Source organism: Plectrocnemia conspersa, unplaced genomic scaffold, assembly GCF_051122295.1.
Source record: "Plectrocnemia conspersa isolate PC_06_02 unplaced genomic scaffold, ASM5112229v1 ptg000003l, whole genome shotgun sequence".
NCBI classification, from domain to species: Eukaryota; Metazoa; Arthropoda; class Insecta; order Trichoptera; family Polycentropodidae; genus Plectrocnemia; species Plectrocnemia conspersa.
In genome coordinates, this window is record NW_028277167.1 from 14,495,305 (window position 1) to 14,515,648 (window position 20,344).

The 20,344-nt window shown below is 28.3% G+C and overlaps 1 protein-coding gene across 3 annotated transcripts in view; it reads right to left on the reverse strand.

Moving 5' to 3' along the window:
- The window catches only part of Nos (Nitric oxide synthase), a 101,444-nt gene that overhangs the window by 24,806 nt on the left and 56,294 nt on the right, over window positions 1–20,344 (reverse strand). For all 3 annotated transcript variants that reach the window (XM_088182273.1, XM_088182272.1, XM_088182271.1), the window contains 4 exons: window positions 18,075–18,237; window positions 7,057–7,148; window positions 6,840–6,981; window positions 6,615–6,754 (listed from right to left, as the gene is read on the reverse strand). In XM_088182273.1, the coding sequence (XP_088038399.1) occupies window positions 6,615–6,754; window positions 6,840–6,981; window positions 7,057–7,148; window positions 18,075–18,237 (537 nt within the window). The remainder of the gene's footprint in view (window positions 1–6,614; window positions 6,755–6,839; window positions 6,982–7,056; window positions 7,149–18,074; window positions 18,238–20,344) is intronic.

The following is a 20,344-nucleotide window of genomic DNA, read 5'->3' on the forward strand; positions in this document are numbered from 1 at the left end:
TGAAATATAACTGTGAAAGGAGAGACATTTTTGTCAATTTTTTATTCACTTACAAACAAATTCTTACGATTTTGTTGGTGGTTACTTTTTTATTTCATATACAGGCTTGCTTTTATGGAGCAACCTTATATATTTATATCACATAATTATTTTACGATCTAACTAAAAAGTTATTGATTTTACATTTGCAAAATTTATTTTTAATATTTCTATAATATTTGTGCTCAGAAACTATTTCCAAACAAAATTATAGTTATTATGGATAAGCTTTTATACGTTTTATCAGCTTAGGGAAGGTTTCGTGCTCACCCACTTTTCGCTATAATGGCCAAATATAAATATTTAGAGGATGTATGGTATGATTCGTTATTATCCAAGAGTTTGAGAAATTTTATAAAGCATTTTTTATTATATAAAATTAAATTTGTATGAATATTTTTAAAAACTTAGAACCTCTGCTTTTTTATAACGCTGCATAAGTAAAGGCGTTCATGCCTAATATGCACATACTGAAAATAACAAAATATTGTATAACAAATTTTTAACACTCCAACTCGCCTTATTTTTGTTTAAGTATTAAAAAAAACCACTCAGATTAGAAAAAATTCTGAAGGTGTACGTGGCAAATGTTTAAAAATATGCATACTTTCTCGGAAGATCGAAAGTATTATAATAACCAAATTTTTTTTGCGATTTTCAGCTATTACTCTAACCAGCTGGCGGTTTTATTTTTACTTTAGTGATCTAAAACCCTCTCGAATAAGAGGTAATTACGCATGAGAATCGTCAGAATGAAAAATGATTTAAGGCTATTTTTGTTCTTCGATAATCCAAAAAGTTTTTTTTTAATATTGTTTTTGTAAAGTAGCAACAGATGTTATTGATAATTTCACGATTCGGGTATGAAACGAGAGCCCACACTTCCTTCATAATTATACGTTCTATGTTCATCAAAGAATCATCTCCACATTTTAATGATTATCCAGACCTCCTTTGCCTTATTAATAATATTTTATACGTATTTAAGTATGCACATTTGCGAGTTCTTTAACATATCTATGACCCAATTTATCATAAATATATTTTATAGTTGTTTTATATTTTAATTACAAAGTATAATAAAAGTATTTATATGGTTAAATTGAAAAAATACTGTATTACCTAAATTTTTTAATTCATCAAAAAAATCAAGAATTCTCATTTATTGAGAAATTAAAAACATTGATAAATCAGAATGCATAATTAAAACTAAAGCAATTTTGTTTATTGCGCTTTTAACGCGTAATATAGTATCTATGGAATTTTTTTATTCATAGATAATACGAAAATTTTAATGAAAGTTGTCCACAGTTTTCTTAAAAGTATTTTGCTTGTTCTAAAGGACTGCAAAGATCCACTTTGGATCCAATACTCTTTATTCTGGGCTGCTACATAATATAACATTTGAGAAATATATACATATATAAGTTCTGAATTGATACATATTGATAAAAATAATTCGAGCAAATGCAGATGCACTGTTTTTACATTCACTGAATCACCGTGGATGTGGTCGATTATGTGGCACATCTTTACATGAACTCTATGAAGATTTAGAGAGTATTCAGAGAAAATAAATCAGATTACTTTACAAGAGGGAGAAAAAAAAGCTTTAAAATATACAATGAAATACTTTTTGAGTTGATGTTTTTGACGGCAGCTATGAGGAGCTGAAACTTTTTATATTTTACAAAACAATACGTACACATTTGTAATACGTATATGTGTATATATATATTTATGTATATATATATATATATATATATATATAGTAAAGATTTGAACTTTTTAGAATTATTATAAAAATCTGTTAAATATTTAAATTTGTTATTATTAAAATGTAATATTGCATATTATTTTCGATTGAAAAAAAACTATAATTAATGCTAAATGTAATTAAATAAATGACACAGCTAAGTAACATCATTTTATAACCAATAATTAAACTTAACTTGTATCTGTTCTATTATATTATATGTCTTTGATATTTACGATTAATAAAACAAAGGGTATTTGGCACTTGTTTACGATCTATTAACCGTTTTATCGCTATGGTTATTATAGCACACAATCCGGTATGATGCAACATAATAAATTTATATATGCTCGGATCGTGGCCCTTCAAAGGATATCATCGTAATCCTTCGGCCACTTGGCATGTCTGACCCGAAGATGTTTACAGTCAATATGTGTGCAGTGCACGGACTATCCGGGTCGATGCTGCGCTTTTGCACTTGAATAATAAATAGCCCCGCCAGGATTACTGCAAAAGCTTTGACGGATAGCTCCTTGAATATTCCGATCACGGTGCTTATAATTTTCTCTAGATGGGAGCAAATGGAAGCCCACAGGAAGCTTGAGCCTCCCAAAGCTGCAGTTTTGTATAACGTGACGTAAAACATTGACGATTAACTGGCAACAGGATAAGTCCGGCGGTAAATAATGCTTTGGACACTATTTGTTTGGGATTGCTGTAAGCGGATTTCCTAGCAACGCACAGGAGGATAAAATCGACTTTTAATGGTGTACAGTAAATTTTAAACATACCCAAAATTGTTCACATTTTGTAGTTCTTGAATTGGAAAGTTGCAAAAATATCTTCTTTTGACGACGTTCAATACCACATTTTGACTGAATTATCGAACATAGTTTTTATATAATAGAGCATTGCTATAGCAACCAGCACGAAACACGTGAAAGTTACAAAGGTTTAAATCCTATATGAACCATTGCGTTTTTTAAATTCTATTGTTTTTTAATTTATAGAACGGAGTTAATGATTATTATATTATATAATTATAATTGCGATCGATCATGACAGATTTTCCTAATCTCACAAATAAATCTCGTGACAAACATTTAAAATAAAATCAAATTAACTAGTGTATAGTAACATTAATTAATCGGAAGCTGTAGTCATAGTTAAAATTAATAATATAGATATCAATGATTTTTGCTCTAATGTCTCGCGTTTAAATATTTACTAAGAGACTTTTTAATCAAAAACTGAAACAATTTTATAAAAATGAAATTTTTGATTTGCTTAAAAGATGAAAGAAGATTGTGGACAACGATGGAAATTATATTATATAAAAATGATTGCAATAAACTGTTCATAATACTATCTGATGTTTCATTTGATAAAACGACATTACCTCTATTAAATATAATATTATTATTATTATTATCATCACTATGACGTGTTAACAATCGTGACCCAAATTTATCAAAGAGTTACTGTCTATTTATATTTATTGCCAGACCATATAATTTTTAATATTATTAAATTAAAAGTATATTAAAAAAACAACTATATCTGCGACAAGCGCACGTGCTAGCTGCTTAATTGGTTAGACTTAGACTGATTGTAAGTGCATATTTTAAATCGACTTAAACGTCGGTGTCTATAAAGAGAAAGTCAGTTAAACATGTTTAACGGTTATTTTGTGATTGGGTTAACAAATCTGGCTATGCAATTTTTTTTTAATTAAAAAAAAACAGATGACAACATAATCTGATTCCGCCCTAAATCGCATTTGTTGAACTGTAAAAATTAGGAAAGAGTCTAGCACCTACCATATCTCCAAAAAAGTATAAAAGCACAAACATAGCGTGATTAAGACATCTTTAAAAATACACTTTCATTAGGATTTTACACATATGGTCAGAATTTGACTTTTCTACTACTTTGATTTCGACTTAGAGCATACGGGAGTTCAGCCATATTGATTATCGGCGAAAAAGACCACGAAACAGCTGCTTCCCACTTGGGGTCATATTTAGCTAATAAGTCCGTAATCCAAATGCTCTACACAACCTTCGTAGATGACGTTTTTAAAACAATTTTACATTTAAAAGTAACTAAAGTTGCGTCAATAAAATGATAGGTGTAAGAATAGTTTAGGTCAACAATAGTTGTATTTAAATTAGACGAAAATGTATATATTTTATATTTAAAACAATTAAAAACAAAAAACAATGTTGAAGTAAGTACAATAAGGATAATTATTTATAAAGTTTTAATACAAATATTGTAAGGAAATTTTAATTTCTCATTTGTAAAGAGAGAAACGTTAAATAATAATTATTATACTTAAAAAATCATTTATTTACACTTAAATAAATTTATTGCAACCTAAATACTAATAATACAAAATAATAATATTAGTGTGATTTGAACTTAAATTATCTCACTATATTTTTGGCTGTAACATACTCTTTCATTAAAAATAACTGAGTGTTTAAAAAAACTTTGAATAAAAATAATACATTAAAATGAAATATTTTTAAAATATATCTTTACTGTATAAATATAAGTATAAATTTACTGTCTTATTTATAAAAAAAAATCATTATGATACATTTCTTTACAATTGTGAATAACAACTAAACTAGCAACTACACTTTATAAATTGATACAAATGCAATTTTGCTTAGAAATTCAGCATCATCACGTGGGTCCAGATTTTTTAACACAAATGCAAAGAAATGCACCGCAGATACGACAATAATGAGATTTGGATCAAGATGGGATTTAAATTGTATTTAAATCTCTTCATTGTGAATGGTTTAATCGTATTCATTTTCCATAGAAAAAGTGCGAAATCGGATGCAACATTTTTTCCAAAGCAATAAATTTAATATGATTTTAAGACAAAATTTGTTGGTATTTAATTTTTTGTGGGACAATAGAGGTCGTCTTGTGCATTTTGTATATATTAGTAATACGTGAAAATTTATTTGGGTACGTCCGTAGGCTCCAGACGTCTCCGAAATGGGTCTAACTGTGTATTTAAGACGTCGAGCTGGACCATTAGATGCGAAGAGAGAAGCGGCGGATTTTACGATATTAGATGGTCTAAAGTTAAACCAGCTTTCTATTAGATGATTTACGCAAGTTATTAATGGTTTCCCGCATTCCTGTATTTATACCATGATATTTAATTTTTCGTTGCAATTACGGTCAGTAAGGTGTTTTTTAAAAAGATTACAAACAGGCGTTTAGGTTTTTCAGTCATTCTCAAGGCATTTGCGATGGATACTTTTAATTTTTGAGAGTACATGTGCAAAAAGATTTTCTCACGGTGGTGTTCCCATTTTATCAAAGAAGTATTTTAAGTCATATTGATGTTTAGATCTCTTAGATCTTTACATATCACCAGAATGGTCACGTTTTTTCCGTAAACAAGGCTGGAGCATCACAGCCGAAATATATAAAATTAAGTTTTAATTGCTATGAATCACAAGTTTACAATAATATTAATACTCGCGAATCTCTATAAAACAAAAAATATATATATGTACACAAATTAACCTCACGATAACAGCATACCATTTTAATATATTGTGCTTTCTAAATGAGATTCAGTGGAACTTTATAATTCTGTGAAAAGTACTTGATTTTGATAGTTTATGTCGAATAGTGGTGGGGTGGAAAAGGGCCATAAAAATCGATTGTTAATAGCAAATATAGTTTAGTGTGTTACTCTAAAAATATTTAAGGGTTTCACGACTTAAATTAATTGAAAAACGCAGATATTTAATATAAAATTAAAAATATCTTTATTGAATAAAACTGACGTGTTGCAAAACTGTTTTTGTGCAGTATACGGAATGAGTCTGATTTTCCTCTCCGTTGAGCGATGAAAATTTAAAGACCGGAAACAGTCAGTACCGAGAGCAACACCTAGAGACGTCATAACGTTTTGAAGTAATTAAAAAACAAGTTTAACAGATTTTCGCGTAAAACGTGCTAATGGCTTTTACGCAATAATTGTCGTATCGTATACTTTCAAGTAGATGAAATATATATGTAATGAAAACATAAATTATAACAACGTATTTGTATATACTAAGAACTATGTACATATGTGAAATGCTGTTGGATTTTCATTAAATAAACTTTTAACGAGTAGTGTCAAAATCATTGTTACGAGATTGGTTAAGTTGGCGTCAAAGTTTCGTGTTTGATCAGTATGCAGTACGACTCCGATTTCTTAAGTAAACCGACGTTGGATTGCTTCTAAATATAGTTCAAACATTACTAGGAAAGGATTTGACCTTTTTAGATTAATTGCTATATGTAGTGGCATTGATATAAGATTTTAAGATGTATGTTGCTTTAGTTACTAAAAAAAAAATTTAAATAATGCACGTCGCTTCACTATAATAATGCATCGTTTCACTCAATAGAATTTTGTTTATTTTAAATGTTTATGTGAAAGTTATCGAACATTCTATATTTATTTTATTACTGATACATTTCTCTAGTAATCATTTTATATTCAGCATCGATCTTTGCTTCCGAGAAGCTTTCGAGCTTTTAATCGCAAGCGTATTTCTTTCACATATAATATTATTCATGAACACATGTCGGATGTAATACGTTTCATTACATATTTCATACGCATGGCGAATAAATTTTGTTTGAATCCGAATTTCTGTCATGATGCGTGATGAAATAATTGGAGATATCCAAATTTTATACCATGCGTGTATATATAATGTATGCGAGTGTTTTCGTAAGACGTTCAAGCATTTAAATCAAAAACAGATGATAATATGGAGATACTTACGTCGGATGCGTAAATTCAATTTCTATGATCAAATCCCTGGGAATCTCGAAAAAGTCAGGATCTTTGCCATTCGCGGACAGGACGAGAGGCATTATATCCCAAGCTGTCTTCGGCGCCTTCCATCCGAGTTTCATACATAACTGTATAATATAATAATTGCATATTATTTATATTAAATATTTGTCTGACATTTAATTTTAATTTATATATTTATTATAACTTTACCTCGGTAAATTCTACATGCATCGGATCTCCAGTTATAGTACCGTCTGGATTTTTGTATCCAGCATAACTAATCAGTTGACTATTCCATATTCTGTAGTCGTGCTTTCCATCTGTACGCTGTGGAAACACGGTTATTGCCGATCTGGAAATTTCATGTAAGCATATACATATGTATATAAACGCATAATGTGTTTGAAAAATATACAAAATATTCTACCTGATATTGCCTTTGTTTGTGCTGTATTTTATGTGATTGCAAAGGGCTTCGAACATACCGCTAGTTGTGGTAACATATCGACAATCAAATACCTAAAAATAAAAAAACAATACATTTGTATATATCATATAGAATTTTGGTACCTATATTAAAAAAACGTATATCATGTAACCTCAATACATTTTTACATCAAGACATTATTAATAAGCTCACAATTTTTATTACTTCAAGCTTAATCTAAAATGAACGAATTAATTATAAATTTCTTTGAAGCTACGTGTCATAAGGTCGTTAGTTGGAACTAACGCTTTGTAAACATGCGAATTAATCCTGTGGTTTTTCGTTAATTTATTCCTTAACATATAATAATAAAATTGTTTAGTTACGTAAATAATTCCTATTGAATTTTAAAGGTTATGGACGTAATTTTATCTGCAGATGAGCTTTCAATACTTTCAAAACTACAGTATATATATTTAATTTTAAAGCTTTATAAAAATAGTTCGATTGACTATATTTGTTTATTTGTTTTCACAAAACTCATTGTATTACACTATATAACTTTTTTTTTATTTTAGATATAATCAATTACTAAGCATGTTTTTTAACACATTTGCTTTAAAAACTCAATATAATTTTTATTATAATACAATGAGTAATTCAATACATATTTCACTGATTTATAGTTCAGTTTTGTGCTTTGAGTTATTCTTTTGAGAAAAATAAAATAATTCCATTGTAATAAAAATTATTAACACATTAAATACCGCAACTTTTTTTGTAAATATTATTGCAAAAAATTTTTTATTAGTCAACGTTTTAGAGTCAAATTTAAACTATTATTTTTGTATTCGCAATGATAAAATCAGTGAGCGTCAAACTAATAAAAATTGTGTTAAGAAAGGTTTGGGTGCAATTTCATGCCCAAATATTGTCAAAAAAATAAGTTGTAGATTGATGAATGTGCATAAGAAGGACGATAAATGTTGTTGAAATGTGAGTAATAAAGAAGAGACTCGAATAGCGTTGATTTACTTTACACAAAACAGATAAATATGAATGATTAGTAGAAAAAAGAGCATAATTTATGCATAATTAATATGGAAATATTTTTCAAAATTAATTATGCATATCTTAATAACTATATCTTCAAAAAAAACCGGTCGATAACGCAGGTGATTTTACACAATTATCGCACTTTGTGGCAAAAATATTGTTATACATTTTTTGGCGTTTGTTTAAAGACGTGGGAATTTTCATAGCTCATCATTTCATATTTTTTTCTCATTATTAATTATAAAGATGGATTTAAAAACTAGCTTTAAATGCTTAAACATATTTATAATTTCTTTAAGAATTTTCATTTACTATATATTGTTTACTTTGAAACAGTACTTTAATTATTTTACCTGTTATACCGCAAATTTACTGTCTTTTCAAAGCGTTTACAACAAAAATTTTATTTAAAAAAAATAGACTTTGAATAAATCGTAGAACATTTTATTCAGTTGATTTATTATTTCACATTTTTAATATTATCGAATACATAAATTAACTAAAAATAATGAAATAATTTTAAGTTGTATTTAAAGATTAGCCAATAAGTAAGTTATTAAGGCCAATTTGTGAGCATGACTGTTAAGGTCAAGAAAGGTGATTAACGGCCAACGAGCGCGCGGTCTGAATCAGTACTTTCTTTTTTTGACTACTAAATTATTAGGCAGCCATAAAATGATAACTTTGAAACAAAATTTTGTAATAGCGGCGCACACTTTTGGAACCTCTGCATTTATAAATGTTGTAACGACAATCGTGATTTCGCTGTGCAATTATTAAATAAATGTAGTTAATACTAAATTTATATAATAATACATAATTATATTAAAAAAACAGTATTCTAATTTTAAATATTTTTCAAGCTTAAAATTTTAGTTTTATTAAATCAAATACGTTCAGCTTAACATTTCATTAAATTTACACAAATATTGATGTTTATTGTAATAATATCAGCAAGCCTGTTAATCGTTAGTGATGATCATAAAAAAATATGCGTTTATTTGGTCTATTTTGCGTAAAAACCGGTATTGTAATCTACGCCTTGGATTGACGGGTATCGAGATCGTTTCACCTTGCAATTTTATTTATTCAAGGCATGATCATATTTTGTTGGTTGAATATGCAAGCTATGAAAGCGATGCAATTGGGCAACTAACATCAGCATCGAAAGTATGACACTTTGTCACATCAGAGACGATCAAGCGATTTGAAACGGGAGGATCATAGACATCCACCTGCATCGAGACGATTCAAGACGGTAGACAACCAGACCGAGACCGAGAACAAACAATAACAACAAACACGAGAGCTTAGTCTACTAAATATTTACAATACAACCCTATTTCGCTTTGGTAAATTTTACAACTTAGCAATTAACTGCTTTTTTCATAGTCTATTTTGACTGCAAAGTCACACCCCTTCGACGTCAAGATCCGAAATCATAATTATCAGATTTGTAATAAAATAAACAATAATATCATACATACATATACGCGCATCGAGAATGTTATGATTTTTAATAATTAAATAAATTTAATTAACTATAATTCAATTAAAATTTTATTATTTTAATATATACTAAAAATAAGCGCTCCTTTCAGGCGTTCAGACAATTCGTTAAAAATAACTCATTCGCCGTTTACACTTCCCACTCGCATTCATAGCATCGTTCAAACGGAATTTTCCATTATTGTACGTACGCCTTTCGTTTATCGCTTCATGACCAAAGTTCCCATTGAGCTTTTCATCGCCACCCTTCAAACAAACCGACTGTATGATTGCCCTGTTGAAAAATGTCAACACCATATTAGTTATCAAAACGCAAAATGCTTATTTGAATAAATTAAAAAATCTAAATCAATAAGAAAAATTTAAATTTGAATACAAAATATTGATCAACAAATCGCATAAGACTAGAATAAAGAAAAATATATACTGCGGTTACCTTCGAATTACCTGGATAATATGATTCTTGTTTTGCGGAAAATTTGGCAGATAAACAAACACGTTTACCTTTGTTTTTGCCCCTTTTTACAAGCACGCAAAATATTTCTACCTTTATTTTATTTTTTTCACGTAAAAAAATTGGGTAGCAAATCGCGCGACAGGAAAGCTAAATCCTACCTTAATAATTTAAAATTGCCCCTTATATAAATCTGGTTAATTCATAGAATCACATATTTTTGTTAACGGAATTATCTGGAATATTTTATTATAATATTATATATACGAATGGAGAAATTTTGCTAATCTTAAGTAAACAAGTAAATAAGTTTCATACTATTATTTTACCAAATAATTCTTAAAGGGGTTTTGCACACTGTCTCGCTTCGAAGAGCTTTTACCAGAGTTTAATGCCGTAATGCTGCCTACTCCCAACAATAATTCACCGCGTGAAATATTTAGCTTTTACCTCCAAAAACTATTAGCAAACATAGTGATTCGTTTCACAGCCCGCATATACGCTACGTCATGAAAACTACAATAGAAACACGTGAAATGTTAAATGTGTACTAAAAAGCTTTTCATCATAAAATAATATTTAACTAAGGACCATTAATTATTTTTGAATTGATTGTAAATATTTCATATGAACTAAATAGAATTAAAAAACATCAATGAGTATTAAGTTCACATATTACATTGATAATGAGAATCCTTGTAAATGCAATATATGGATTAATAATCCAAATATTGCATTTACTACGATGAAAATTAATTTACGGTTTACATCAGTGGCAATTATTTTTTTTTTAAAATAGAAACATTTTGATGTATTTTTATTGTATGCGACTATTCCAAAGAGACAGTTTTTTTAAACAAATCTTCATCAAAAAAAAAAAAAAAATCAAAAAAGTCTTTGAAAACTGCGTTTAGTCAAAGAAAAAGTTTGTTTGCAGCTAGTTGCTTTGTCTCAAAGAATAACTTGATGTATATGTATATGTATAATAATATATAATTTGCTTCCTAAAGCAAAATAAAAAAAAGTTTTTTGATTTTGATTAATCTATTTACTATTTCACTTCCTGATGAAATATGCAACCATCGAATGTAATGATGTATAAACTCAATATATGGTTCATCTTTAGACCTAGTTAATTATTTTAAGAGAGCTCGAAAGGTGGACGTGTGCAGTGCCAGAACAAGCCTCTTAGTCGTTTAACTACTTTAGGGAAGTCTCGTACCTTTTCACGAGAGTTGACAGTCGGCAAGTACACTTGCTCTCTTATCTCAGGCAAACTTTGCCAGGGACGCCAACAAGCCGTCTCAAAAGACTCTCAAAACGCGGCTAAAGTCGTAATATGTGTATTATATGGGTGTACGTACTACGTAGTAGGGTCGCTTTTAGCTAAATAGTGAGTGTTGCGGTCGTATCGGCGACGTTAAATTAGAAAGAGGCTTATACATGAAATGAAATACGATGTTTAAACAGCTGATTTGTAATGCAAATAAAGATGTTTGTGTTTGATCAACTACAGTTTATACATATATTTCAACCATTCAGTATATATTGTGCAACCTCCTGCAACTATGCTTCAAGAAAATATTTAAAAGGAAAGTAACAAACAAATAATATACTAGATTATTATGTAAAATTACACGTTAATATAAACTGAATATTTATTTTTTACTTTTCAAGACAAGTATATTTTCAGTTCAATTTAAAATGTTAAAATTAATTCTGGAGAAATAGTTTTGTCATAGGGGAATACTTCTGGATTAAATATCACATGTGAGTTGAAATTAAACCATGCATTTTTATTTGAACAATGTAAATTTACTATATTAAAAATTAAATCTATATGGTAAAAAATACCCAAACTATAAGTCTAGATTAAGGCATATAGCATATATTTGTGGCAAAATATAGTTGTATTTATTTGCAGATATGATATATTTTACAACGATATAAAAGTTTACTTAAACCTGTTTTGCTTATTTCGCACATAATTCTTTCGGGCACATTCTAAAATAGATTTTGTATTATAGCACTCGAAACTTTAAGCGGATTTACTTTCGAAACTTTATAGATAGTGCTATATTGTTTTTCTTGACGAGCTCCTCCGAAATGTTCACAAAAATGTACAATTATTTCGAGATTATGGATTTATATTGGGCGACACATCTGGTTACACTACTACTAACATCTTATATATATTTATTTATATTTGCTTAAATAAGTCCAGATGGTTTTGTGTAATTTGAAAAAATATTAAGTAATTCAAGTTTTCATCTCATTATTAAGACGGCGAATAACGACATCTGGTTAAAACACTACCGTATTTAATTGTTGGGATGTTAACACTTTTATTGTAAGCTCTCTACAGTACTGTAATTGTATCGCTTAAAAGCTTAAAATGAGATGTTCAACTACTTTTAACATTTAAGTATTCTCGAGTCCAATCTTGATATTATTACATAAATTTATTTAATTTAAAATTCAAATACACAAGACTCATAAATATAAATAATACAAAATCTTATTTTTTCATTTAAGTATTATGATATGTAAAGATAAAAACAGATAAAACTTTTTTTAAGATAAACGTTTACTACCGACAATTAAATACAAAGATCTGGGTTAATTTAAATTTTTCATAAAAATCAAAAATAACGAAAAATCATAAAATATTCAATTGCTTTTTTTAAAAAATTCTACAGAAAATAGTGTTTATAGTATTTGGATTATTTATCAATGAATTATTATTTTGACTACTATTATATGCTGACAGAGAGGTATGATTTATATTATATGTATAATGTTTTTGGCTTTTTTATTATATATATCAATATTTATTATGTGTAGATGTATATTTCGAAAAAATTAAAAATTATACATCGGTTTTAATTTTCTTTTCAAACATTTTTTTTATTTTTTAATTAAAAACTATTTAAGAAAAATACGAAAATCAAATATAATAAATTTATATAAATGTATTGGTATTTAATTACAAAATAAAAAATATTTGAATAGAAAATTAAAACCGATGTATATATTTTAATATATAATTTAATCGAAATGTTTTTCTATACAATAAATAATGAAGGATATAAAAAAAGCAAACATTATACATTTATATTTCGGTACGCGACAATCGGGCAACGGACAAATGGGCGATTCCGGTCAATTGGGCGACGTTCAATTGGGCGACGGTTATTTGGGCGACGGTCATATGGGCGACAGAAAAAACTTGCACGCTTTGCTTTATTGTAAATATTAATAAAACATACATTAAAACGAAAAAGTATATTAAATGCTAAAAACAATTTTATTTTCAAATTATTAACTCATATTATAATTATATACATACCATGTAAATATTCTATGATATTTTTTCTATTGTACCTCAAAACTTTTATAAAAATTCTTTGGTCTGTTCTTTTTATAAAGATATCCATTCCAAACATATTTTTCTTTGTCTTTTTGACTTAATATGCGTGAATTATCCATTTATGAAGAATATAAACTGTGGTAACTCAAATTAGTCGTTCTCAACAATGATCTATAAAAACCAATTATCTATAAATAGCACATAAAATATAACCCACATGTGAATAAAAAGACACATACTTATTTTCTTGCTGTACTGAATTTTTTACCAAAAACACAATGACACTGTGACAAAGTGTTTTAAAACCACGACAAAAATAATTTTCAAAGGCGCAACGAAACTTTTTGCGAACATTTTCAGTCAAAATTCAAAAGTATACTGAGCGCTAGTTATGGGTTTTTATATTTATATATAACTACCCTATCTAGTTTTAAATAGATAACTGTAAAATATGCGATTTTTGTGAATTCGCAAAGCTTATTCTCACACTAATTTCCAAGGCGCAAAATATAAAAAAATTCGCGCTAAGGGCAAAACCCACGATAAACATTTATCAGCGCTAGTTCTAGGTTTTTATATTTATATATATATAACCACCTTATTCAGTTTAAAATAGATAACGGTAAAATATGCGATTTTTGGAAATTCCAAAAGATTGTTCTCACACTAATTTATAAGTCTCAAAACATAAAAAAATCGCGTAAAGGGCAAAATCCACGATAAACACTTATCAGCGTTAGTTCTGTGTTATTATATTTATAAATAACTATCCTATCTAATTTAAAATAGATAACTGTAAAATATGCGATTTTTGGAAATTCCAAAGGTTTGTTCTCAGAGTAGTTTCCAAGGCTCAAAACATAAAAAAAATTCGCGTAAGGGCCCACTATAAACATTTATCAGGTAGTATACTTATAATAAAATTACCGACTTAAGCCGTGTGTTTTAAGTGTTTTATGATATCGGGTAACTCTCTCTAAAATTCTTGAATAAAAAAAATCACTGTTTAAGTGATATTTTATGATTAAATAAGCACAAATGATAAGTAAATATATACATACTATATCTTATGTAGGTATATTATATTCTGTTTAGACCAAATAATGTTTTCATCTCTTAATTCTATTCTAAAAAATATTACTTATATGTATGTACGTATATATATAATTTACATATATATATATATTTTTTAATATGTATTAAATTATGTTAATTATTTAATTAATTATAAGATCATGATTTACATCACATTTATTTGTAATGCATTATTATTCTATCGCCCAAAAGACCGTCGCCCAAAAGACCATCGCCCATTTGTCCGTCGCCCATTTTGAATCGCCCATTTGACCGTCGCCCAATCGCCGTCGCCCAATTGACCGTGTCCCTTATATTTTTATATTTATATACATTGAATTACATACATAAGACTTAATTTTTTTAAATTCCACAGTAAAATTTATTATTGGTGTTATTTTTTTCTTTTAGTAAAATTATCAATGTATTTAACATTTCATATTTCATAGAAATTCAAATTTTTTATGCAAAATTGTTTGCAACAGAAAAAATAACACCAATGGTATATAAACTTTACTGTGTAATTTAAAAACAAATTAAGTCTATATATGTAATGCAATGTATTTAAAGCAATTATGCTAGCAACTATTATGATTGATAAATTTAACGGTTTTTAAATATTCATAGAATAACGGATGAACAAATTGATTACTTAAATTACACTGCATATTAAACTAAAGTAATTTTTATAATTTAATTTAATTTTAGTCATAATATATAACTTTTAAAGTTTACAGACAAATTTGAATTTTGTAATGAAAGCAAAGTAGGATGAAAAAAAAATTGTAAAGAAATATTTCAGAATTACTCTTGTTTTGCTTTTGTCTGTGTGCGTGGAATAATTATAATAAAATAATTTGCTACTTAAAAAACACCTAAAAGGGCTCACCCGTCTCAAAATATTGTTCACAGAAAAAAAGAATTTCTATTATGAGTCCAAATATTTGAAGGCCGGATCATTGTCAACTCTTTCTGATTATAAACTTTAAGCATCTTAATATTTTGAATAAAAATGGAATATTCTTCTATTTATGAATCACCTAATTGTATAAGTAGAATTTTCTATTTTTATATTTTTACAAAAGTGAAAAATAAATATTTTTTTGTTACTTCTAAATCGATAATAAATATGATGGTAAAAACTAACAATAAGATTTAAATGCCGTTTTTTGTGTATGATCGTCCTCCGAGTATGCCGTGTGTATTTTAAGCAGATACTTAAATTTTTTTATGTGTCATAAAACATACATTGTGTCATAAAACATACATTAATAAATAAATAATATATAAACCAAATTTTGACCAATAGGACAGCGCAAAAATCAATTATCACTTCTCAGAAGTCAAAAATCTACGTCAAAAGCAATAAAATCGTGTCAGCGCCGTTGCAGTGAAAGCATTCGGTTATCTAGTGTTCATATTAATAATTTTTATAACAACATTAGGACTTACTATAAATGAGAATTAAATAAAGCATATCTAAACTGAATTTTGAACAATAGGACAACACAAAAAACAATTATCACTTCTCAGAAGTCAAAAATCTACGTCAAAAGCAATAAAATCGTGTCGGTGCCGTCGCAGTGGAAACACTCGGTTATTTTTATAATAATATTACGACTTAGTGAGAATCAAATGAAGCACATCTAAATAGAATTTTGACCAATAGGATAGCGCAAAAAACATTTATCACTTCTCAGTAGTCAAAAATTCACGTCAAAAGCCATATAATCGAGTCGTAGCCGTCGCAGTGGAACGCTCTCCTATTGACCAAAATTCGGTTTGAATATACTTTAACCAATACTCTCATATCATAAATCCGTAGTAATATCGGTAGGGATAGCCACACCATATTTTTAAAAATTGTGTAATATCTGAGTGCAAATAAACTATGGAGCAATGTGCGAGATTTAATTATTTATTTTTATTAAATCTTCCTTTGTAACCTGACAGGTGTAAGCCTAAGCATTACAACGGGCAAATCTGTATTACCTGAGTAAGTCAATTAGACATCTATATTATTAATTATAAATATTATATGCTATACAATTTATAATCAATAGATCTCACTGCAGTTGGGGCCATTTTTTTTAACAATAGTGCATTTTTATAAATAAAAATTTGAGTTCCGCTGCCGTGGCTCGAACCCGCAACCTCAGAGTTACTACTCTGAGACGTTACGGACTACGCTATTCCGCTATAAATATATATTTCTTATTTTTAAAACACGCGGGTAACCGGCACCCGATTCGGAAGCCCTAAATACGATGTTCGAGAGTTTTTGCCTTGTCAATATACTTAGGTAGTATCAATTTGAACTCTCTTATCAATGAATTTAGAAAGATATCAGTTTTGCGGATAATGCATTGTGTGGGATGAAAACCATGCTATTGGTCCCATAAGATTTGAATAGAGATGAGTGATTTGAATAGATTAAAATCAAGTGTAAGCTCAGAGATATTTAGAACACAACGAGAGTAGTATCAAGTATTGAAGTAGATATTACATAAATATACTACGAGAGCTTGATCATTGTTTAAATGTATACGTTTCTTAGTGAGATGCAACTCTCACAAGTAATACTGATTCGGGACTTCAAAGGGGACGCTCAACTTTACGGTGAATGAATTTCAAAACTATTCATGTTTACGTTTCCTTTGCATCTCATGTGTTGTGTATGCATTACGAATTTCGCTTCGTGTATTTCATAAGATGTATTAATTCAAGCGAAATTAAATATGTTTGTTATAAAGAAAGGCTCAAAAGTTTTAGTATTATATTCCTAAAGCAAACAAAACAAAACAACAAGGACTAGCTCAAAGCTCAAGTATTAAAAGTTATTTTCGTTGGACTCTCAAATGTTCATTCCAAACTAACACCCAGAGCACATACTTTCATATCAAACGTATAAAATACACTCACTCTATTATATTATATGTGTGCCTTAGCACTAAGCAACTAGTTGCACTTTCTCGCGCAAAACTATTGTTGTGGAGCGAACTTTTCCCTCGACGGCGTACCGCCGCAGCTGCGCTATACTTTTTGCAGAAATATTGTGCTCGTTTTCCGGTTGTGAATACTCCCCGCAGTTAGTAAAAAAGCAATATGGATTTTTGCGCCAATGTATTGTGAACGTCGAGCACTTAGTGTCGAGAGTAAGTATTATTAAAGCGATCTTGCCATATGAACTAGAATCAAATACTTGACCGAACGTTTAAAATGCAATATGCATTTTATTCGATATTGAAAAAAAATATGTAGCGGAATATATATAATGATACATGTTTATGCATAAAATATTTTATAATAATTATGCAAATATGATTACAGGACCGTATTACGCATCCGTTGTTTGTTTTTAACCTTTCGTTGAACACAAATATTTTTCCAGATGTATGGAAGGTTACATAAGTGGCTACTCATACATAAAATAGGAAAACAAACCTATCATCGATGCCGATTTCATTGCCTTAAAATTAAATAATAATTGCTTCATTTGTGTAAAATATTTGTGACTATACATACATATTAAAATAAAATAAAATATCAAAATACCTGCAATTTCGACCATTGAATGCGTCCAATACATCTGGGAGCATTTCGCCATCCTAATTTGGCGCCATACACTAATTCAGTTTCAGTTAACTGATAAGTTCCGTGGGCTGCTACTTCCGTTTGTACTGCTTGCCAGCGTGCCTCGTGAGCTGGACTGTTAGCCCTGTAACCAAATCGCAAATTACAGTCAAAATCGCCAAAATTTTCCAATATCGACTTACGGCATCCGGTTCCGGGTTATAATCGCAAACGGAACAGGAACCATTAGGAGTCGTCGCGTCAGCGAAATTTTCCATCGGTTTATTTATGTTAAATTTGTGGAAATAATGAAACGAAAATAAATTGTCTTGTCGACTTGCGTCTCGCGAAAATTTCATAAAATAACCGAGGCACCAAAGATGTACAATTTTCGTGTTTATTTATGTTAAAATATATTTTTATAATGTCATAGTAAAGTTATTATGGGAAAAAACTAATTATATAGTCAAAAAAATTCGACGAATAAAATTAAACTCTATTATAGATTTTTTTTCTTTTAAAAACTCGTTAAATAAATAATTTATATCGTTGGAATATTAATAAATGTATAAGAAAAATATTATATTTACATAAAGACAAAGAATATTAAATCAACTGTTAATGCTATAAAAAAATATTTAGTTCAAGTTACCATAATTTTGACAAATACCATTTATTTAGTAATCTATTTTTTTAAACAGTTCAGAGAGAAAATTATTGTAAGAATAATTTAGTTTTTTTTAATACTTTTATTATATTATACTAAACATGTTATTGATTTATAGCAATTTTGAAACCTAATTTGACTAAAATGTCCATTAAACTGAATTTTTTAAATATTTTAAATTTTGTTATAAAAAATCACGACGATGACACGATTTTATTGCTTCTCACGTGGATTCTAAACTTAAATTTTTCTAGAAAAATGCATGTCATTTAATAAAATAGTATATTAAAAAAACAACTGGCTAACTTTTGCCCCCCCTCAAAAAAGCTGTAATGATTTTCTGGTTATAAAGTTTTATAAGATACTTACGAGTATTAATTATCTATTTTTAGATCGGAGAAGCAAGCAAAAGTATAATCTCGTTGTTGTTTTTTAAATAGGTAATTTGTTTAAGAAAAAGTATTTAGCGCTATTTGTTGGTATTATTTGAATAAATTTATTTATAAGCCATTTCCATGAAGTCCTGAATATTATGCTAAGATATTGTTTTTTTATACATTTTTAATTACGTTAATTGCTAGAAGGCAAATTATTTTATTATAAGATTTTTAGTGTTTAGACAACTAATAACTATATTTTATTTTTAAGTATATTCATAAATTTATGCTGATTTAAATATAAGCATAACCTAGCTTTGTTATAAGAAAATACAACAGTGATTTTATTATACGTCGTTCAATTTAAAAATCGCTAAAAATGATCCATAAAATTAAACCTTTGAGAACATGAGCGATTTTCAACTTTACGATTTTTTAAAGATATGTCTATTTTATGTACTTATTGATGTATATGACGTAACACAAAATACGTAATACAAAATCAAAAAATATACAATATATTGTATTATTATAATACATACTAAAAAATCATATGAAAATAATACATGGTGATAAAGAGGAGAAAAAATATGATATATTAAAATTATATGATACGAACTGGACCAGCTCTTCGTAGCTAACATTAAATAGATTAACGTAATGTAATTTCAGCGTATTAAGGAGCCGGATGGGAATAGTCATAGGCGAGTTGGCTAAATTTATTACTTCTCAAAACATAATATGTGAACAACAATCGGGATTCAGAGAAAAGCATTCCACTGAAACTGCATTACAAGTAGTGATAAATGATTGGTTGTTGGCTAAGGATACAAACAAAATCATTGGAGCAGTTTTCTTGGATTTCAAGAGAGCCTTCGAAACAATAGACAGAAAAAAAATGTTAAAGAAATTGGAGAGTATAGGTATAAGTGATATAGTTTTAAGATGGTTTAATAATTACTTATATAAAAGAAAACAAAAAGTTAAAATAAATAATGTATATTCTGAAGAGAAATTAGTGTTTTATGGAGTACCACAAGGGTCTAAATTGGGACCATTGTTATTTGTTTTGTATATTAATGATATAGTTAATAACGTGAAAAAATGTAAAATTCATCTATTTGCGGATGACACATTAATGTATTGCATAGGTGATAACATTAAAGAAATTGTAAATAATTTAAATAATGAATTAAGTATATTAGAAA